The sequence below is a fragment of the Ochlerotatus camptorhynchus genome, unplaced genomic scaffold (assembly GCF_037179485.1).
Source record: "Ochlerotatus camptorhynchus isolate MF236.1 unplaced genomic scaffold, CSIRO-AGI_Acam_v1.1 ptg000002l, whole genome shotgun sequence".
NCBI classification, from domain to species: Eukaryota; Metazoa; Arthropoda; class Insecta; order Diptera; family Culicidae; genus Ochlerotatus; species Ochlerotatus camptorhynchus.
In genome coordinates, this window is record NW_027040494.1 from 270,153 (window position 1) to 294,147 (window position 23,995).

At 40.8% G+C, this 23,995-nt stretch overlaps 1 protein-coding gene across 1 annotated transcript in view; it reads right to left on the reverse strand.

The window, feature by feature from the left end:
- LOC135704517 (uncharacterized) overlaps positions 1-23,995 on the reverse strand; it is a 389,489-nt gene that overhangs the window by 153,012 nt on the left and 212,482 nt on the right. Inside the window, exon 3 of the mRNA XM_065226021.1 lies at positions 15,592-15,699. Within this exon, the coding sequence (XP_065082093.1) occupies positions 15,592-15,699 (108 nt within the window). The remainder of the gene's footprint in view (positions 1-15,591; positions 15,700-23,995) is intronic.

The window sequence follows — 23,995 nt, forward strand, 5'->3', positions numbered from 1 at the left end:
TAAACAAATCCAAATCTTAAAGAAATTCCAGCGATCTTCAAATAAATTTAGAAACTTTAAGATAGAGTCATGATATTCAGAAAAGTTTCGAGTACATCAAGGAAAATCAGATAGCTTCAAAGCCAGCCCATTAAATTAAGGAAATTTGCAGAAACTTACAAAAAGTTCCATTGAATATATTGATAATTCTATGAATCATCCAAAACTTCATTAGCGTCAGGGAATTATAAATATTTCGGGAAACTCAGAGAAGCATATACAACTTCAGTGATGTCCACAGAAGTTAAGGAAAAATTAGTGGTTTAAGGCAATGTTCCGTGAGCGTTTATGAAGTTTAAAGAAACTTTACGAAAATTATAAAATTGCGGGTACTTATAAAAAAGGCGAAATTCAGGGCAATCTTCAGAGATCTTTTGTATAGTTTTATTTTGATTTTTATTTTTATTTGCCAAGCCCTCTACTACCTCTTTATGATAAGCTACACGACGAGTGGAACATGGTGATTGACATGAGAACTTCTCTGAAAATCTTTGATCGACATTATTTACTTTGACTATATGTTTAGTATTACTTCTGCGTGAAGTCAACGATTTATTTACATAGTTGAAGATGCTAATTTCAAATAACAGATTAAAGTGGTAATTTTTATACGATTGATGAGGAGATGGAAGTATAGAATTGATGGTTCCGTTTAGAGTACGGCAGTGTGAAAATTGCATAAGGTACAAATCAGTTTTATCATCTCTCCTTACCAAACTCCCCCCTTTGGAGAGGGATGGTGAGGGGTGTCCCCCCCCCGCCACCACTGGCAAAAAGAGATGATCACCAACCCGCTCATGTACCAACGATGTGTTTGAAACAGGTCTACCGATTTTTACCGCACTTCAGTTGTTATTTGAAGGAAGGCATCCAGTCGTAGGTTTTGAAATTGCAGCTATTGTTGCCTCTACCACGGTATGTGCTCCTGTCATCGTCGACTTGACGATCTCGAGGGGACACGGGTAGGGTAGGTGTTGCTACTGTACCTTTCGACCAATGTCAGTAATTGATGGTATACTCCCATCCAGAGTTATGTACTTTGACTATATGTTTAGTATTACTTCTGGGTGAAGTCAACAATTTATTTACATAGTTGAAGATGCCGTACTCTAAACGGAACTTTTAATTCTATACTTTCATATCCTCATCTATCGTATAAAAAAATACAATTTTAGTCTGTATTTTGAATTTAGCATCTTCAACTATGTAGACATTATTTATTTCGTTTTGATTCCTGAAAAATTGAGGGAACTTATAAAAGTTTCAGAGATCCCAGGGACGTAAAAACCATTCAGAAAGATTTAAAAAACTTCACAGAAGAGATCTTTAGACAAACTTCTAAAACTGTATAGATGTCCATGGAATTTTAGGGAAGATGCGAGAACTATACGAATGGGTCATGAACGTTAGGAAAATGGGGGATCATTTCAAAGAAGTGTCGTGAGCTCTAAAAATTCTGGAACTTCCGGAAGGTTCCATGAATTTCAGAAAACCATCTGGAAATTTGAAAAAAGTTCCCAAAATTTCAGGGAAATTCCCAGATATCCACAGAACTTCAGAGATGTTATGCCGTTTTTTGAGTTCTTCGCATAAGTTCAGTGAACTTCACGGAAGCTTAGTCATTTTTTGGACAGTTTAATTAAATGCATGGCAGTACAACAAGCGCCACAAGAATTGCAAAAAAGTTAGAGTGGTTTCTAGAATTTCAGGAATGAACAGAGAACCTTAAGGTAGTTGCATAAACTTCAAAGAAGCAACAAGATTTAAAAAAAGGAGGAATTTTTGAAAAAAAAAACTGCCTTGAGATGAGAAAATGACATAAGAGCCATTATGATCAATTTCCACTCTTCACAATATTCGACTTTTGCATCCTTAATGATACCCAAAAACAGTTGCACAAAATTTGAAAGCAAATTGGCTATGCGTCGTTAGCCATACATTTTTGGAGCATCACTGATAAATCGACAGTGAGCATGCATAAGGGCGTATACGTGATGATCGATTCTCCTCATCGACTTTCTCTTTGCATTGCTACAGCTAAGCGAAACAATTTTCTAGAATTTCAGACGAAACATGTCAGAAGGGTCTAGCTTAAAATGTAAATAATGACTTGGATCGTCGGTTTCTTACGAATGACAACACTCTCACTGAAACTAATTAAATCATCTGACATTGTTTACGTTTCGAGCTATACCCTTCTGACCTGTTTCCCCTGATTTGTTCAATGCAGAGTTGTAACAGGTTGTATTGACTATCAAAAGCAACAGCAAACGCACCGAGAAACGTTAATTCTAGCGAGCTATTAACAAAAGAGAAAATCGACGAAGAGAATCGATCATCACGTTTACGCCCTTATGCATTTTCACTGCTTCTACACAAAGATTTTTTTTAAACAACAACGTTTATATTTTAAGCTTTGCTTGGATCATATTTAACAGTTCTAGTAATAATTTTGATTATTTCCGCAATCATTGAAAGATCAAACAAAAGTATTTGTTTTCTGAACATTACTTAAAATTTATATTTGTCCCATTGTCATCTCACGGCAGTTCAGAAAAAAATCCATTACCGTTTGGAAAATTGAGGAACTGTAGGAAAGAAAAAAACTACAAGACGGTAGTTTTGCTGAACTCAGAATAGTCCAGGAGATTTTTCCTCTAAATTCACTTGGAGTTCTCCTCTCCTCTTGAAGAGCTTTGAGTGGGTTGGTTTATTTCCTTTAAATTCCGTTATAATTGCTTATCTTTTGACAGAGGCGCGTATTTCCTCTACTACTTGCAGACTTCATCAGTGCCAAGTACTCATCACCACTGAAGAATCCATCTTTTATCTACAAGCTATATACTAATCAATAGGTACTAAAAATCAGCAGGTATCCACCGCCACAATTTACCTAACCAGGTACATAAATTCAGTCTCTGACAGGTAGATACATGTTAAGATGTGTTGTTTTAGGTAGCATGCTAAAGAGTCTCGAGTATCCATTTCCTTGATCTCTATTAAGCAATGTTGATGGATTATGTTTATTATAAATATTTCTAAACTTTCAGCTACGTCTAGTTTACAAGGCGAAGATACAGTCCACAGGATATTAATGTTATCCTTTGTCAAATTGTGCCCCTTTGCAACGATATGTTCTGCAACCTTGGATTTAAATTCATAATGAAGTCCTCTATCCATCTCTTTGTTAGCCTTTTTCACCTCTGCGATGTGTTCCTTAAACCTTGTTTCCAAAGTCCTTTTCGTCTTACCAATGTAGATTTTATTGCAATCTGGACAAGAGATTTTGTAGACTCCGGCTCACAGCTTATAATTATTGACTGCCTAGGCTGAGTGTGAAAGCACTGCACTATTCAATCCATTGCTCTGTGCAGACCGTTTGTACCAAACGGTAAAGGACGAGGCAATGAAAGATAAAACAAAAACATTCAGTCACTCACGAGCAGGCGACGCACACCGCTTGCCTTCGCTCACACAGCATGTAATTGAGTCATTTTTCCATAGAAAATGTACGCTCAGTCATTCAAAACAAATATTGGGTACCATCACGGCCGAATAAACGTGTTGACTGAGCTACTGACTGAGTGCTCGGCTGTCAGTGACTCGTTTACCTATGAATCATACAGACTCTCACGTCGCAGTGAATGATGAGGCAGATGGCAGTTCATATTCATATCAAAATGACTCAATGAACCAAACTGTTTTGCGCACTGCTCCGGCTTTCCCTAAGACATTTATTAAATCTTCATCATCAACATTTATTGTTGATCCTAACAGTGACTTCAGCTGATTTGTCCTGCTGCTGAATACTAAATCTAGGCCAAAACTTCTAAACTTTGAAATCAATGGTCCTTTTCGCCTGACCAATGTAGATTTTATTGCAATCTGGACAAGGATGCAAAATTTTCCTTTTAGCAATACAGGCAAATCAAAGGAAATAGCTCACATTTTTGAAATCGCTAGACTTAATGGGTATCAAGAAAAAAACAATTCAAGCAGTAATCGATAAAAGAACAAGGGATCATTTTAGGCGTATTTCAACAACTCTTACACCAGTAACTGAGGGTTTCTTTTCTTTATTAAAGAGACTTCCCCACTTGTATCCCTCTTTGACAACATGGTGGCGCTGGCATTGCAAAACTTACACTAGACACTAAGTGCTGGTAGCGCCAAGTGGCACTTTTCAGCAGATAATTTATCGATACTAGCGCCAAATTGGTCGAAAGTGATAAATTTATAGAGGAAATCAGGAGATGCTAGCGCTACGTAACGGCGACGTTCCCACTTAACTTTACACAAGTTTCTGACCGAACATGGACGTCTGTTCTCTGTGTCTCAAGCTTACTCGTCTTTGTATGGAGGAAAATTATTTCATTTTCAGAGGAAATTTTTATAAACAAACTAAAGGCGCTCCTATGGGCAATCCGCTTTCTCCATTTTTATGTGAATTGTTCATGGCTAACCTAGAAAATACTCTGGAGGATAGGAATTTGTTGCCCAAATGTTGGTATAGGTACGTGGATGACATTTTTAGCATTGTCAAAAGGGAAGATTTATCAAAAACTTTGGAGGCCATAAGCAACGTTCACAAGGACACCAAATTTACTCACGAAGAAGGGAAAGACGGAAAACTCCCCTTCTTAGATCTTCTCATCATCAGGGAAACGTCTTCGTTCAATTTCGAAATCTATAGGAAAACCAACAAACCCAAAGATAGTAATACTAAGCACTTCAAACCATTCCCATCAACACAAAATGGCCGCTTTTCACCACATGGTTCACAGGATGCAAACTCTTCCTCTTAGCTATACAGGCAAATCAAAGGAAATAGCTCACATTTTTGAAATCGCTAGACTTAAGGCCAGCGCACAATGGATACGTTTTCAGGTTTTTTGACAGTTAGCCCATGCATTATCTGTAAAAAAAACCGAAAACGTATGCATTGTGCGCCAGTATCAAGAAACGACAATTCAAGCAGTAATCCAAGGGATCATTTTAGGCGTATTTCGACATTTCTTACACCAGTAACTGAGGGTTTAAAACGGGTAGCGGTGAATTTCGACAAAACATTACCAAAACATTGATTTCGAAGTTTAGAAGTTTTGGTCTAGATTTTGTATTCAGCAGCAGGGCAAATCAGCTGAAGTCACTGTTAGGATCAACGTCTCGTTTCGAACGCTTCTTTGAAGCCAATACAATTATCACCGGAATACTTTTCCAAATTCCCTTGAAATAGTCCTCAAAACGTTGGAATTGCCGTACAAATTCAATTTTCTTTAAATTTTTCTATGACTTATCTTGAATGTCTTCTTCTTCTTTCACAGATTGATTGATTGTGGCCTAAAATTTTAAAATTTTTCAATAGTTTAGTAATAAAAAATTGCTATAATATGTATACCAAACAAAAATTACATCAATTCTGAATCAAAGCGTGTAAAAAGATTTTAAATCCATCAATAAATGGCCAAGTTATAAGCGTTTAAAACCTAACACTGTTTTATTATTTTTTATTTGTATCCCAGTATAGTCCACAAAGACTCCTACGTCAAAAACTCCACTCGGAAGTAATAATTTTATCGTTAAATTTTGAGAAAAAGATCATGCACTCTTTGAAATAACTAATCTTACAGGTGACGGAATCCATCTTTGACATAAAGGATTAGACGTAAACAAATATTTCTTGTAAACTTAGGGGTTCCGAGACTGAAAAGTTCGTTACTCGACGAAAAGTACATTTGATTGAGTTGAATTTCGCGTGTTGAGTCATACAATTTTATGTCAAAATTGACGCTCCTATATGTCAGTCTCAGAGCACCTAAATTTATATGATTTTTTCTAATTGTGTGGGAACTGACATGTGAAGCAATTAATGGCTGGCTTTGTACTCAAAATTCAACACTTTCAGGCAATAACAAAAAATACCGTTCTGATATAATTGGTTCGGAACTTATTAAAACACTCCGAAAACCGCGACCTTCGGTAAAATGTGTAACGGCAAAAAGGCAATGTTTGAAAATCATTACTGAGCATTTTATCGATGGACTTTAAACCTATTGATATCAAATAAATATGAAGATTTAAATGGCACCAATAGATTTGAGATTCATCAATAAATAGCTGAGCTATGATGTTTCAAACATTGCAAGTTTGCCGCTACACATTTTACCGGAGGCATCGTGTTCAGAGTGTCTTTGTCAAATCCAGGTTATAGCAATATTTAGTGTTCTGCACAAAAGATGGAGAAATGTTACGATCCGAAAAAGCGATCAAGAAACATCTGTGAAGATAAAGTTTTAAAATTCCATTAGGGCAAAACTGATTTTGTAAACAATGATTTCAACTGCCAATTTATCACAATTCAACGCTCATCCTGCAAATTAACGATGTCAGCTGGTTTAGGAAACATTCCTGGTGTACACATCATGCAAAATTTCTCAAAGACATTAATCGTATCAGAAGGATCTTAACACTGACCTTATTTCCCTGTTTCAATTCACGCATCAATATCTCAAAGACAAAATTACAATCCGAGCAAGTAACAGATTCCTCAGAATTGAAATTTCTCACGTCTCGTTTGCAACACGTTTCAGACTAAATACACGGTTAGCCAGTCAGTGTTCAGCGGACGGCAGCTCATGTCCAATCCAATTTTCCGCTGTCAATCATTCACTGTATCTCATTAGCTTCTCATTGGCTTCTCGTTTACAGCTTCAAACGGCCAAACACACTCATACAGACACAGGTACTTCAGATTTGATACTTTTGCGCCACACTTTGGCTCTGCTCTTCTCTTCTCGCTACTACGCGAAACTTTGAGCAAGGATGGTCGTGGAGTTGTTTACCGGTTGGTCATCCCGTCATCCACCGCCGTGGTGTTCTAAATCGTACCAATGTGAGACAATAAAAATGCCCTCGAAAAGCCGGTGTAGCAGATTCGTTAAATTCCACTTCAAATCCTACCAGTCCGGGGGAAGATTTATTTCTGTTTCAATTTTTTACACGTTCAAAATTCAGCTGTTTCTTGTTTGGCGAATGCGTTTTCTGCTAGCTATGCGCCATGGTTGCCACTTTTCATCGAGTGTCTACTCCATGACCGTTATGGTGGGTTCTCAGTGGGATTCCCGTGTGGTATTTTTCATCATCATCGTAACCGAGGGGGGGGGGGGGGTTAGCTACCAGGTTGGGATGATCAATTTTTTTTAAACTTTAATGATTTACACCATGCGCCTCCATTATATGATGAGATACGGTGCAGACGAACGGTTGATTTTCTGAAATTTGATTTGACCCAGTTCTCAAATTTATTTGATCATTCCCAGCCGCACCTTCTCCACAACTCCTCTTCGTTTAATTTAACCAAGGCGGGATGAAGAAAACCGAATCATGTGAAAATGAACTGCGATGAGGACAGCAGAGATGAAAAACAAAAGCATAAAAGACACCGTAAGAGTCGTTCTTTTGTGACGTCTTCTGCTGCGATATAAAGCGGTTGCTTGTTTTCGCGCATCATCCCACTTAGGAGATCATTTTCTAAAATTAGAAAACTTCTCACCTCTGCCGTTTTGTATCCATCCACCTCATACAGCATCGCGGGGGGAACGGGCAGACGAAACAAGATTAGGTCATATATCATTGCTGAAATAATGCTTGGACAATTTGTTTTCCTTGTATCACGAGTTAACGTAACCGATGGCATTCTCAGCAGAGCGAACGGGTAGACGAGTCACGGAGCATTCTTGCATTATATGTTATACTTAATTCGATTGAATCCTAAGTGACAATGGAACAAGAGCATTTGCCTGAAATAAATCTTTCATCTCATTTATCTTGCCTAGGAAAATCAGTGAACATTTTTCTTCAATGACGCAAAAAGATCTCGGCAACAAAGTGTAATACCTAAAAACTGCTCCTTAACACGTCGCGTATTTCTGCTACCGGGTGTATAAATCATGACATTTAGCTACAATCAGTGATTAAACCCCGGTGTTAGATCATCTTTTTCATGATGCTTGAAGACAGACTTTCATTGTTTCCAACATCCAACATTGTCTTATTTATCTTACTGTCTCAAAGAGTAGTCCTACAAATCCGGCTCCGTCACCGAGTGAAGCTAATTACCCGAAAGCAGCTGGTGTATCAATTAACCAAATTGCTTACTAAACATTGTCAAGCGAAACGATCCACGAAGTGCGGGTTCGATGTCACCAGAATTATACACCGGTCGGGAAATTATTTTTATTACTCAAACCATCTAATGTGAGCGGGCAATGTGGCTGTCTATTTCTGCAGCGTAACTTAGGAGTTATTTAAAATATGCCAAGGAATGGTATATGTTAATTCAAGGGGGGTTTGAAGACGTGTAAACTAACAAGATACTTTCTTGTAAATACTTGTAGGGTGATGTAGGTATTGGTCACCTTTTACCCTTCTTACAAAGAAGAGTTTACAGACCGCTTGAAAAACCGACATTCGATCCGCGGCCCAGATGGGGTGTTGACACTTGTGTTTATTCACGTGCTAGTGTGCCTGTTGTGCATAAACCCATGGTTATTAGTATGATGTAAACAGTTTTTCGGTGCTGATTATTGGCGCATCAATTTCTGGCACAAACTTGATCGGATTACACCAATTTTGGTAAATCAGCATCATTTGTTAACAGGCTGAGAGGTGAGTTTAGGCTACGAACGTGCCAAACCCGTTACGCCTCGTATCACATGAGACTTCAACAACAAGTTCATTGGTGTAGAGCTGTGCGCCGATTCAAAAATGGTCGGCGGTTACCAGCGTTACCAGAATGTTTTATAGCTTATCGGTATCAAAGGTATTAAAAAATCGGTATTTATCAGTAGTTACTATTTATTTAATTTTATATTTTTGCCGTGACAACTGAGATTTGAGGGTAATTGCTTTGTTTGACGGCTTTCTCAGTATTAAAACACTATTTAATTTTTTAATTTAATTTTTAAAATTATTGTTGTCCTCAAGTGGTGTTCAAAATTGTAACGAAGTAGATTTTTCAATTTAATATCATTAAATGAACAAAAAAAAAATGGAAAATCAGCCACAACAACGACTAAACTATTGACAATAACGACAAACAATATTTTCCCTTGAAAAAGACCACGACCCATGGCCGAAATGTCGGGCAGATTACATCGTAGTCGTTGCAGTGTTTTCGTTAATCAAGGTCGTTACAGTTAATTAACAAACAGATAGCCGTTAATGAAAGCAAAATTTTAACTTCTGAACTAAGATCGGGAAATTCCGAAAGAAAACTCCGGGGAAGATTTGAACAAGCTTCCAAATGGAGCTGAAAAAACATCCAGAGAAAGACGAAAGAAGCTCTTCTGAATGAAGTTCGAGAAAAGCTGGGAAACTTCCAAGACACAAATTGAGAAACTTGTGGCAAAAATTTAAATAAACTATCGGGAAAAAATCGCATGGCATCCACAGGGACCCAGAAAAGTTTCAGAAACCGGCAGTAAATTTCCTGAAGTAGCCATTTCCAGGAAAAGCCAGAAGAAGCTCAGAAAAATCTTCCAATAGAAGTAAAAAAAAAAAAACCTTTGGCTTATGGTCAAACTTCCAGAAGAAGACAAAAGAAGTTTCTGGGAGAATGAATTGAACTTCCTGGAGAAGACGAAAGAAACTTTGTGGAGACGCAGGCAGAAACTTCTTAAGGTAGATTGGAAAAAACATCTGAAGAAAGTCGGAAACCAAGGCGCTTATGGAACAGTCGAAAGAAACAAGTACATAATTCATAAAACATCCCTGAAGACTCCGCAATTTCCCTCAAGTTTTCGGAACATTCCTGAAATGCACTAAGGAATATTCCCTTATTCCTCGAAATTTCTTAAAAGTTCTTGTAATTTTCTTGAAATTCGGGGCTGTTTTGGAGTTCTCTGGTCATCCTCTGGTCATGAAATTTATTGTAACATCCACTTTGAAGTTCTCTGATCGTCCCGAATTTTTTAATATAAAAATTTTATCGACACTGGCATTAAAAAAGAACCCACCTCCTCCCCCTTTTGTCACATTTTTTGTATGGACCTTATATTTTTGGTATGGCTTGTCACAGTTTCCAAACCCCCTTTCACCCCTTAAAAGTGTGACATAATTAATGGACGATCCCTAATGTTCATTTTACTTCCCTTACGTTTCCTAATTTTGCGCGAGCCCCTCAGGACATTGCTGAAATTTTCGGAAATTTCCTGAGTTTCTTGGAACTTCTTTATAATTTCAGCAATTTCATTGAAATTAATTGATCTGCCCTGATGTTCTCTGAGCTTCACTAAAGTTCCTGAAAACCATTAAATGTTTCTGAAGTTCTTTGGACTTGTGAACTTTCCAAAATATTTATGATGTTACCTTAAGTTCACTGGAGTTTGCTGGACTTTTCTGAAATTTCCGGATAACATAAGTTTATGAAACTGTCTTTAATTTATCGAAACTTACACAAAAGTCTGGATTTATCTAAGGCTGCTGCCGTAGTTGAAGCGAAGAGGCACGCTTAGCGTTCTATACAAAGGAATTCCTATTATTGATATTAATCCTTCCACTCGATTTTGCACTTCGCGTGCCTCTTCTTTCTCAGTATGGCAGCGGCCTAAACAAATCAAGCGTAACCATTCAAATCGACGTATCAGCTTTTGTAAACAATCAATCGACGATTTGTCTTAACTGCTAACTCACCCACGCAAACAAACACCATCATCAGGTAGGAGAAAGTTTCGCCTACTAGCTGGTGTTGTTAGTTTCTGTAAGTGTGCAGTTGCCACAAATCGTCGATTGAAGTGATTGTTTACAAAATCAGATACGTTTAATTGAATAGTTATGCTTGAAATACCTAAAATCCCATAGAACCAGAACGTCAAAATCGAACACATGTTGGATTCAACCTGTGTGGCTGTGTTCCATATGGTGAATTTTAACATAATTTTGACAGATACAAAATTTTCGAATAAACCTGCTTTTGTACCAGACTTATTTCTGGCATACCAGGAATCAATTTTGACAAAAACCTCGAAAATCACACGATCGATAATAGAGAGATTTTCGAACATTATTATTTATTTTCGAAATGTAAAATTTAAGTAATAATTCAGAAAAGTTGATGAATTTTCACTGACACTTCGAAAAGAAATTATAATGTTCGAAAATCCCTTTGTTGTTGATTGTTCGATTTTCGAGAAATTTTTTGTCAAAATTGATTCCTGGTTTGTCTGAAATAAGCCTGGTGGAATAGCAGGTTTATTCGAAAATTTTCCATCTGTCAAAGTTAAAATTCACCAAATAGACCGCAGCTGTAGTAAACACACCGACAAACCGACATGAATGATCATAGCAAACACAATAACATTTCTGATCAAAGCACACTACTGACATCTGGCTCCGTGTTCGCGGGAAATATTTAGCTAAGCCACGAACCCGCATGCAAAAGTTATGAATTGTTTCGTGTCTGATCTATTCTGGATAAATTATTTTTATCTAGTTCAAAAAATCCTATGGTTTTGACAGTTCGGATCACTGCACATTTAAATGGGCCGTTTACAATGTTTGGACATAAGTCAGAATTAAGTGTCATGTCGGTTTGTCGGTGGTAAACATCTAGTCCTACCATCGAATGGCATTTGTTTGAGAAAGTGAGGTTGCGACATAATTAAACAAATAAGCTCTGTATACAACGCTCTTTGAAAACCATTTTATGAATATGTTACTGGAAAAAAAAATGCATGGATTAAAAAGGAGGACATTTTCTGGCAAAAGGAGGATGTAGAAATATTATTGAAAAAGGAGAACATGTCATCCTTTAGGATACCATATGGTAACCCTAGGATTGGATGACATTTTTTTTTTAAATTGGCTAGCGCACTTTACATTGGTGGTGCATGAAAAGAGCCTATTAGTTTTACTAGTTTGGTACCGTATACAGGTCGGAGAGGGAGCCGAAAAGGAGTGAATAGGATGCCAAACGGTTGGAAGATTTGAAGGAGTTACGAGCACAAGAGAAAGAACAAGGCTCGATGAACATTTCAAATGGTCCTTTCTGCTTTGATCGATTCTCTTCATCGAATTTCTCTTTTCATAACCACTGCTATGCAAACATATTTCGCGCTAATTCTACCACATAGTTTGATAAAGGAGCGTCCAAAACGTCAAATACAACAGGGAAAGGTTTTGCAGCTGAGTTATTGACGAAAGAGAAAGTCGATGAAGAGAATCGATCAATGCAGATAGGACTTTTTGAAATTTTTATCTAGAAGGTAAATCGTCACCCACAAAACACCCTAAGAAACAGTGCTGCAGTGCACGGTAATACTCAAAATTTTGATTAAGTTACTCATTTGAGCTAACCGTCATCGTCAAGGCAAACCATGTCAATTGCTAGTGACAAAGCTGTCAGTGACGAACATGTGCTGATTTTGAATGAATAAGATTTTGACGAAGTTTTTTTTGAGGATCAACTCTATCAGTGACTATGTGAAAAACAATTATGTCAATATCGCGCGAAAGTCTGTAAATGACAATGACAAATCTCTACACTGATAAGAACTCATCACAACCCCCTTAAGACTTTGTGTCAAAATAGTGTTTGGCAAGTAATAAGTAACATTAGTTTTAATCTAGTGCATTGTTCGAGCCGTATTATTTTCAAGAAAATTATTACGGAAGACGATAGAATGCTCCAACAGTGTTACAGCAAAGTTTTGGATATTTAATCATTTATATATCAGTGAGAGTTAGTTAGGTGCAGTGATGGCACAATCATTACCAAAATAGATATTTTTCGCTCTCAAACGCTCTCAATATCACGCGTGATATTGGAGCAAAATATCATGCTTGATATTGATTTTACAAGCTTATTATATATTTCGAGACTATTCACAACGTGTAAAGATGAAGCTGAGAGTTGAATCGACCGAAAAATGATTCCGTTGCACCTCGTTTTCTTAGAAAGAGAAGGTAGAATAGTGCTATCTCCTTTTTCTCTTCACCAATGGCAGAGACGAAGCGACTGCTGCCAGCCATTATGGAAGTTCCGGTTGCGTTCTGGTGTAAAGCAAAAATCATGGAACTCAGTCTCACCACAGTTTGGTGAGATTTGCAGCTGGTGAGTTTCGTTAGATTGACATTCCAAGCTGCGACATTAACCGCAGTTGTTTGTTTGTTGATTTTTGTCAACGAAGATCGAGCGCAGTCTTGTTCTTTGATGAGATGTAATTTTTTGCTATTTTCGCAACACTGGTTAGATGTAATCTGCGTTGCGTTGTAGAGTTTTTTTTTAATATTCTTGATAAATATTCAAATAGAACCAAAGGCTTTCCTTATGCCACTCATATAATACCATCCATAAATCAAGCTCATCCACTTTTCGAATGACGTATCTGTTTTTGAACGAATTATTTCATCCTAACAGAAAGCCACATCACGTCACTAATTTATTACACTCACAAACTTTACCGATTAACGGCTGATGAAAATTGCCACGTCCTGCTTTACCACCTTTCCACATCCGCAACCGATTTCCGACTACTATACTGGTTCCACAAAAAGCAAAAAAAAAACCGCACTCACTAGAGCCTCAGGTCTCAGTTTACAACAAGTTCAAAGAACACGAGCAAGGGGAAAAAAACCTCACTATCGATCAAACTTGATGATATTTTGTCTGCCAGGGTGTCTCCCGAAAGCCGCCGACAGTAAACTGACTGTATGAAACACGGGACCTCCGGTAGCTAGTCGGCGAATGCGGATGCTCTCTATTTCTATCTTCTTTTTTTTCTTTATTCTACAAGACGCGTGGGAGTGGACGACAGGGTATCGTTTTGAGACATTTCCCTCTGGGACTATCCGTTCCGTTCGGGTTTTCATGCTCTCGCGTGGGGGTTCCACTCTAGTGGAACGTAATCGCTCACACACGCTTCTGCTGCCACTGCCGTTGACGGTGTTCTCGTTTGACGTGTGCTGGGACCCTTAGGACGAGCGTTGATTCCGAAGCTAAAGTAAATTAATTCATTATTATCGTGCTGCAGTTGGTTGGGTTGTCCCAGAAGGGGGGTTGAGCGGTAACATTGCGAAAACCTTGGCTACCGCGTATTCTCACGCACGGATTTTCTACTCTACTAATGGCTTGTCACCACCCGTATTTTCAGTGGAATTTGTACGTTGCTACTGCTGCTCAGTTCAACTTCTTTGTTGTCTTGTTGTCATTGATAAAACTTTTGTCGGAATGAAATAATTAGATGCCGTTATGGTTGGTGGCTTCCGTGCATGTTTGAAAAGTTACTGTTTGTTGAGTCTGGCTGAAGGTTGAAATCGACAGTTAATTTTCACATAAATCAGAGTTATATTGTGATCGGACAAACATCAAACTCATTTGTTACGGGCGGTTGCAGCCTTGTCGACAAACTCACAGTAGTTCTTCGCGGCTACACATAATCTCATAAATAAAAACTTTGATGGATTGTTTTCATTTAACGCGTTGACAGAACATATTTCTGCTGCTCCAAAACACGCCGCAACAGGAGACCACCTCCAAACCCACATCCGGCTCAACCATTCACACCAGGAGCCGCCGTAATTCCATATATTGCCTCCCATTAAAGTGCTATTAATTTCATTTAATGGAAAAACAACGCTCCATGCATAAAAATTGCCATAAATTAAAAGCGAGGGCAGAAAAGCAGAACCGGAAATGTACGCTATTAGTTATTAGACGCTGCGGGCCGTCGAAGACCTGAACCGAAATGAGTCAAAGGAAGGAAGAAGAAAAAACACAACGACAACCGCACCATTCCACTCCGGACGCTGGAAGAAGTCCTTCGCGTGCGTTCGTTGTGACTGACAAGCCTGGGGAAGGGGGTCTCGAATAGAATGAAGGACAAGGGGTGCCAAGTTCGCGTGACCCGTAGCGAAAACAAATTGGGTTGAGCTAGCAGCAGCACCGTGCCCCCTCTCCCGGTTTTACTATCTATGTCTTCCAACTACTGTTCCAGGAGGCGACCGACCGACGCACACTTTCATCAAGGATAGAATATTGCGTATATTTCTCGGCTTGTGAGTGGCTGCTGCTGAATGACTTCCTAACCCCTAATCCAGTCCCCGGGAAGGCGTCCTAGATCGGACGGATACCACCCGAGTCTGATGGAATGGAAAATAATTTATGAATGACATGACAGCGAAAGTTTTCCAGTTTTTTTTTTGGTCTCCGTTTCTTCTTCCAGAGACACGAACCCCCACATGATTGATGAGCTCCAATGGCCCAGCGAATGGATCACCACACGCTTTAGCGTGACATGATGTATCTCTATTTTTGGGTGTTTTGAAGTTTGTTCTACATATAAATTCACTAATTGTGCATCACTCGTCCAGATATACGTGCTAACGCTATGTGCTTCTAGGGCTGCAGCTGATACGGGAGAGTGCTTATTTATGGCTGTTTAATAGCGCTGTCATAGCATGGCACGAGCATGTGTTTGTGCATGTTGTTTTGATGCGACCTGATGATGGACAGTTGCTGTGCCGTTATTTTTTAGAAATTGATTCGAAACTTACCCAACGTTTGGCTGAGGACTGTCCGCCCGTCTTCACCGTGACAGGCATTGCGTGCATCGAAAGGGTTCGTAAACTGTACAAATGCGTAGCCCTTGTGCATGGATATTCCTGAAAGCGAAAGTGAAGAGTTTATTAAACATTTTTGTATTGATGTTGGATTGATGAACGATATGGACTAGAGGCATCCCTGGGGGGTTCGGGCAGATTATGAACGCCCGGGACGTGGTTTTTCGATAACGATTCCATGTTTAGGTATTTTGGTCTATTACGTCAAACTGGAACTTAGTGTCTATCTTCTATAAAGTTGGGCATTTTTGCAGCTGTGGAAGTGACAGCCATATCAGCGGCAACAACAGCAATAGCGGCAATCACAACAACCAACTAGGGTAAACGCTCCTATAGTTGCGGTACGTTAGAAGCGTTAGGTTCCTATAGTTGTGTATGGAGACTCCGTACACAACTATAGGAACCTAACGCTTCTAACGTACCGCAACTATAGGAGCGTTTCCCCTACCCCAATTAATAACTGCTGTTCGCCGCAACAGCCCCTTGTACCGGTTACCAGTAATGGTAGCAAACATGCCACATCACATCAAACGGTCGATGCGGGAAGCACAAGCCGTCAAATGCTATGAGATGAGGAATATAGAGAGAGGGACAATGAGAAGCATTGGTATGCGATACGAGATTAAGGAGAACATAAACAAAACTTATTGGATAGCTAATGATAGTGTTGTTTGAAAATCTTCGAATTGATATAATAGAATTACAGTGAAATAATTTGAATTTATGAGGTAAATTATTTATAAAATACTAAGCTGTTATATAACTAAACGCAGGAATTGAATAACATGGCTGAATATTACAATTAAAAGTACTCTGTTACAGAGTTGCTTCCACTCACTTGCTATAAAAAAATATTTGTCGGAATTATGCAATCATTAGATGTTGTAATGGTATGTTCTACTTTTAAGTAACAGGAAGAGGGTATAAAGTATGTATTTGACTCATAAAACCTGTCAACTTCGCTTTCAGAGCCTCACAATCAGCGATCTTATGATTCGTGAGCGTTCACTGTGAGTGAGCGCTCACGAGTCGTAAAATCGCTGATTGTGACGCACTGAAAGCAATATTGACAGATTTTATGTGTCAAACATATACTTCATGACCTCTTCTTGTAACTAACAAGTACTTATTAGCATTATACTATTTCACGATTTCATAATTCCGAAAAACATCTTTTTATAGCAAGTGAGTGGAAGTAACCCTGCTCTGTTGTGACTAGTTCAAAAACCATAAACGGAGACTGAATTGTAAGTAGAAAGCCTAAAATTTATTAGAAAACCCACCCTAAAATAAAACTAATTTCTAACTTTAAGCTGATACACACTAATAACTGAGTGGTTTATTGCTGGAAGAACTCCGAGAAAATCTGTCGCAACAGATTCTTAAAGAATTCAACCGTAGTAACATGGATTTCCCGTCGAATGTTCGGCAAATACGATTGCGAACGAGGGTTATTGAGAAGATAGATGCCAACCTCCAGACCAAAGGAGACGATCAGGTGTCGAATCAGTCATCGGACGATTCGTTCAAAGCGTCGATTGTCGACAACGGTGGAAGTGAGGATCGCGAATGTGGTGGATGCGAGCGGCCAAATGACGCTGAGCGGTTTATGGTTCAGTGCCAGAACTGTAACAGATGATACCATTTTTCGTGTGCCAACGTCAACACTGCTACGGTACGTACAACTAGTTTTTCTTGCACGACTTGCGTTCCTCGTCTTCCTGGCCCAGCACTGAGTATTTCCAGTCTGGAAGAAGAGCGCAGGCTAATGGATGAGCTGAGCCAGGAGAAGATCAACATGGAGAGCGCGTTGAACGAGAAGTAACTTCGAGAAAAGCTCGAGCGTGGCAAGCAGTTTATTGCTCGGAAGCACGAATTGCTATACCGGCAAGACGAAGAATATGAAAAAAGTGTACGCAGTTTGCGAAGTAGCCAGGGGAGTGCGCGAAGGACGGAAGATTGGGTGAAACAGACGCCTGTGCCAACATCTGTAGATGACAATCAATGCCAAAAGGCATCCGGCGTTGCGCAGGGAGTGCACTGCTCATCGACACCGAATAAAGTTTTGGAATCTGCTGTTCCTAAAACGTTTGGCGAGGGATTAGAGGTGGAATCAATCCCAAGAACTGAAGGAAGCATCACGATTGGCGAGGATTCGGAGGATACTATCGAAGGTGTTCTTGGATTGGTGGTGGCAAAGCTTGATAGAAAAGATCGAACCAATATGCAATTCGTCGATCTGAAGCCCTTCATCGATCTTCTCGAAGAAAATGACAGTATAGCGGCTACTTCGAAGACCGGCGCAGTTCCGAAAGCGAAACGTATTGGCATACCATCATACGAAAAATTGAGCTCCGAAACCGGGAAACTTCGAAACCAGCATGCAGTCGAGTTGCTACGAAGTGTGGAGTATATCCAAGAGCTGAAGACGAAGTACGAGTTGGAGATGGAAGCAAGACGTAAGCGACAGTTGGAGCTGGTTAACCGGATAAATGTTTTGCCAGCGCAGTTCGACAAGGAAACGAAGCGGATGCAGGGATCGGAAGAAGGTCTGTGTACTCAGCTCGAAAATCGCGGTCCTCAGCTAACGGCGCTTCAAGACACCATTAAATACTTGGAAAACCAACACGTCGAAAAACTGCAACGGATTCGTCAATCGGAAGCGGATTTGCGGATTAAACTCGAGCATCGGGATCGGGAACAGGCAGCAATTCAGAGGCAGAATGCAGAGCTAGATAGTGAGATCCAGCGTCTGCGGGCTACGGAACAACAGTTGCAGTCCCAACTTGTAGTCACTTGTCAACGGGAGCAAGAAGCGATTCGTCTGCGAAGTAATGCGGAGAAGGACTACTGGGCGTTACGTGACGAAGTTCAACAGTTGCAAGATGTCGCTCAATCACGTAACGAAGGTCAATCGTCGGTAAGTGGCAACAATAGTCCACCATTAGCTTACCCAAACATTAGTTCTGGAATACCTAGGGTAGATAATTCAGGGAACAGTCGGCATCATACTCCTCCTTGTCCACCACCTCCTTCGCTCTTTGTTAACGAAGGTTTTCCAAGTAGTCGACAGGAGAATTTTGGTGACCCTGGGTTTCCGCAAGTTCATCCACAGTGGATTCCGAATCAACGTTTTGTACCGAATCTCGCATTTGGTCCATCGTCTCAACAATTGGCAGCCAGACAAGTGGTCACAAAGGAGTTGCCAATCTTCTCTGGTGATCCTGTAGATTGGCCGCTTTTTATAAGCAGCTACCAGCATTCGACGGAGATTTGCGGCTACTCCAACGTAGAAAACCTACTGCGGCTGCAGCGTAGCCTTAGAAGTTCTGTCAAAGATGCAGTCAGCAGCTTTTTGCTCCACCCGTCAACGGTGCCTCAAATTGTGTCAACACTTCAGCAACTGTATGGCCGTACGGAACAGATCGTCAATAATATGATCGCTAAGGTGAGGGCAACTCCAGCTCCTCGGGCGGATCGATTGGAGACACTGGTGAGTTTCGGACTAGTGGTGCAAAATCTATGCGGCCACTTGAAAGCAGTCGGATTGGAAAGGCATTTGTCAAACCCCATCCTACTACAAGAACTGGTCGACAAACTACCAGCAACGGTGAAATTGAGTTGGGCGCTCAATCAGGAGCAGGTTCCGGTAGTTGACTTGAATGTGTTCAGCGGTTACATGGCGAAAGTGTCATCGGCAGCTAGTGGCGTAACCCAGCTTGTCAGCATTCCGCCGAAAGCTGGAAGGGAAGAGCGAAGCAAACCCAAGGAGAAGTCGTTCATCAACGCGCACATGGCAACGGAAACGGAACAATCGAAACATCACGAAGATCCAATCACAACGAGAAATTGGGAAAAAGCGGCAGGAGAAACGCAACAGCCGAAGTATTCAAGTACAAGCAGCAAATTCTGTCCGGTGTGCAAGGTTGACGGCCATCAGATTGGAAATTGTGCAGCTTTCAAAAGACATCGACGGTCGATGGAAGTCGGTAAAGGCAAACAAACTTTGCGCACGTTGTCTGACATCGCATGCACGATGGCCGTGTAAGGGCTGAAGTTTGCGGGATCAACGAATGCCCGAAGCGGCACCACCGTTTACTGCACTTCGAGCCACCGGTCGAATCGAAATCGGGTGAAACATCTACGAGTGCGGTGGTTACAGTACATCGTCAGATTACCTCATCAACCCTTTTTCGGATCCTCCCAGTTACCTTGTTCGGTCATAGAGGTCAGGTCAACACATATGCTTTCCTCGATGACGGATCCTCAGTGACGCTCGTCGAACGGTCGATCGCAGAGGAATTGGGTGCCGAAGGCAGAGTGGAATCGTTGTATCTTCAATGGACAGGAGGCGTTAACAAGAAGATTTCTGGATCGGAGGTTGTGAACATGGAGATATCAGAAGCTGGCGGAAGCAAACGGTTCAAGGTATCGGAGGTGTACACGGTGGATAACTTAGGACTTCCTCAACAAACGTTGGACTTGGAGGAACTTTCATCAAGATTCACTCACCTAAGGAAACTTCCGGTGAAGAACTTCGAATCCGCTGTACCAGGAATACTGATAGGGCTTAGTAATTCCCATCTGCTAGCCACTCTGAAGCTCCGAGAGGGAAAGTTGAATGAGCCAATTGGGACTAAAACTAGGATTGGCTGGGCAGTATGTGGAAGCTTGGGGAAGCCAATAACAGGTATGCTACATAAACAACTGCACATATGTGCAGGACTATCGGATGTAGATCTCCACGATTACGTCCGGCACTTTTTTGATGTCGAGAGCCTGGAGGTAGCAGTTGTTCCTGCTGTGAAAGGAGTAGAAGAGCAACGGGCATACAAGATCCTGGAAGAAACCACGCGCCGTATCAGTACTGGGAAGTACGAGACTGGTTTGCTTGGGAAGTACGACTACATTGAGTTTCCGGACAGCAAACCAAAACGATTCAGCGGACTCCCATGGTATTCGAGCATGTGATGCTAAGTCACATATGGAAGAAATGGGAAAACATCATGAACGCCGGTCATCGACACCTCCATACTAGACGCCTACCATAACTTAGAAAATTAACTGCAGAACATCGCTGAAGAATTCACGAATCGCAGGGAGCAAAACAATATGAAAATGTGACTGGACCGAATTTAACACCAGACAGCGCTCTTGTCGGGCAGTGGCCGGAAGCAGGACAAAACTCAAGAAAAAAGTAGAAGTGTCTGTACGTAGGGGCACGACGTAGGACCGCTAGTGGGCGGATCAAATATGTTGATCATTTAGTTAACTCTTTCCGTTTTTGAATTGGTGGCCCTGAAAAGGGCCGGTTGTTTTTAAAAAGGTGGCCACACCAGCGCATGTCGATGCCTACCGGATGACGGCGGCCTAGGCTTGCTGCCTCTTGCGGGAAGCATTTTCTCCGGTTGATGTGGGTGTTTTCGCCGTCGTCGTCGTCTTCGCATTGGTGCGATACGTGCTTTTCCACTCATACGTCGTGTCCGACGCTTACCCGTCCATTGTTCGAAAGCAAACGACGAAGAAAACGATATGGTAAGCGATTTTATTATCGCTGCTTTTCTCCTCTCTTGCTTTTATTGGTGAAATGGTGAGCGGTCAACCAAGCATTGAGCTCGCTCATGTGAGCATGTGCAATGTGTCGTGTGTTAGGTTTGTGCTCTGTCGTTGCGTCCGTGTTTGGGATTTTTCGTTACATGTCTGAATTTTGATTTTTTAAATGTGACTCCAAGTAAAGAAATTAAAGACGTAGTCCTACGTCGAAATAATGTTTTTTATTTTTATATTTTTATTAGCTTTCTCACACATTTCGTTGTTGTCGGTTATGGTTCCGGTTTTTGACAGCACTTTGAGCATTTCTGAGTCAGCTGATATTGATCATTTGTATGTTCAAACCATTATTCTATTTGTAAATACATACTGTACAACCTACTGAAATTAAGCGGCACTGGTGGTGTTGTGGTAAGCGTGATTACCTCTCACCCCAATATATCAGGGTTCAATCCCAGTCGGCGCCACCGGGATGTTCTGAGGCATAACATCTCTGATCACGCCTTCCTTCGGGGAGATCTAAGTCGGAAGTTAAGCCGTTGGTCGTTGGTCCCCGGTTCATGAGTTGATGGGTCGATATGTAGGGTCCAGGTGTGGGAGCTGGCGTTGGTAGCATTGGTGCTCAGCACGGAAAACAAATCAAGGAAAAAAACCCACTGAAACTGTTCGAAAAGATCACATATTGGGTTCATCATGGAGAAAGCGCTGTAGAAAATTACCCATTGGGTATTTTCACTTGAAAATTTGGGTAGATGTAGTTCAGAATGTATTTTTTTTAATAATTCGTTTATTTTTCCAGGCTCATTTGCTGTAGCTTTGCGGAGCCGATATTCATTGTTTAGATAACGTTAGTAAAGCGGAGGCCGATTACTCGCGGCTATCTCGAGGTTAGGGGTAACAAATTGTAACAAATGGATGGCAGGGTAGGGATTGTGGTTTGGGGAGCAAGGTACTCTTGATCTCGAACTAAGCGACACTCTGATGACAAAGACAAACATGGGGGTACACCGATGGGCAGCTAACAACTTGGGAGAACACAAGATGACACTAACTACTAAATCCTCAGATCTATCCGTTTTAAAAACACATAAATTAAATTCAAATAGTCGAGATCTCGGCTCGCCAAGGCATCTTCAACAGGTATCGCAGGTTGTTTTCCTCGGGCCCTGAGGGATGTGGATAACTCAGATCTGGCAACATTACACCGTGTAAATGACCAAACAACATGCTCGATATCGTGATAACCACTGCCACACGCACATAAATTGCTGCCTGAGAGCCCAATTCGATAGAAGTGCGAGTCTGACGAGCAGTGATTGGACATAAGCCTTGATATAACGCGTATAAAGTCGCGGTTCATGTCCAACCCTTTTAACCATGGTTTGTTCGACACCTGTGGGAGAATAGAATGTAACCATCTTCCCAGATCACTCTCATTCCATTTTTGTTGCCAACTGATGAAGACTTGCTGACGAGCAATGGAGACAAATTCGTTGAAGGCGATTTGTCGATCAAAAATATCGCCTTCCATAGCGCCCACCTTAGCCAATGAGACCGCTTTCTCATTACCCTGAATTGAGCAATGAGATGTGACCCAAGCTAAGGTGATAGTATAGGAGTAGTTAGAGAAAGCACTCAGTTTAGATCGTATTTCAGGCAGGAAATACGAGGAGTGCTTCATCGGCCTCATTGATCGAATAGCCTCCAACGAGCTAAGGCTATCAGTAAAAATAAAATAGTGATCAGATGGTAGTGAGGCAATTTGCTCTACTGCCTAGAATATGGCTGCTAGTTCCGCAACGTATACGGCACAGAGTTTTTGCAGTTGATATGAGGCGCTATGAAATTCGTTGAATACTTCAAATCTAGTGGAAGCGTTTATAGTTGACGCATCTGTGAAAAAACTCTTATTGTTACTGACATGGTGGTACTTGTTTGCAAAAATTAAGACCGTCGACCGATGGTAATCTGGTATTCCACGGATTTCTTGCAACATGGTCAGATAAAAATTTACAGAGGAACTATAAAAGTCTTGGAGTCAAAAACGAGAGGAATTGAATGAAGAAGGACCAACCTCCGACGTCATGTACTCATAATAGAGACTCATGAATCTTGTTTGAGGATTTCTGTCGAGCAGCTTCTCAAAGTTTTTTATTACCAATGGGTTCATTACTTCACAACGGATAAGAAACCGGAATGACAGTTCCGCGAAACGATCTGTCAGTGGGAGAACACCCGCGAGTACTTCGAGGCTCATTGTATGAGTCGAGTGCATACAGCCTAGCACAATACGAAAGCAACGGTATTGAATCCGTTGCAGCTTCAGGATGTGTGTTTTTGCTGCGGATTGGAAGCAAAAGCTGCCGTACTCTAAAACCGAAAGGATGGTTGTTCGGTACAACCTGATTAGATCTTCCGGATGGGCTTCCCACCAAGTTCCGGTAATTGTACGATGAAAATTAATCCTTTGCTGGCATTTTTGTCTCATATACGCAATATGTTTTCCCCATGTGCATTTGGAATCGAACCAGACACCTAAATACTTAAAAAAAAATACTTTGAGAGATTGTTTTACCTATTAGCTGAAGCTGTAACTGTGCAGGATGATGCTTCCTAGAAAAAACAACCAACTCAGTTTTCTCCGGAGGGAATTCGATACCCAGCTTCATAGCCCAAGTAGACAAATTGTCTAAGGTATCTTGCAATGGTCCTTACAGGTCCGGTGTACTTGGCCCTATAACGGACACAACCCCGTCATCTGCAAGCTGCCTTAGCGAGCAATTTTCAT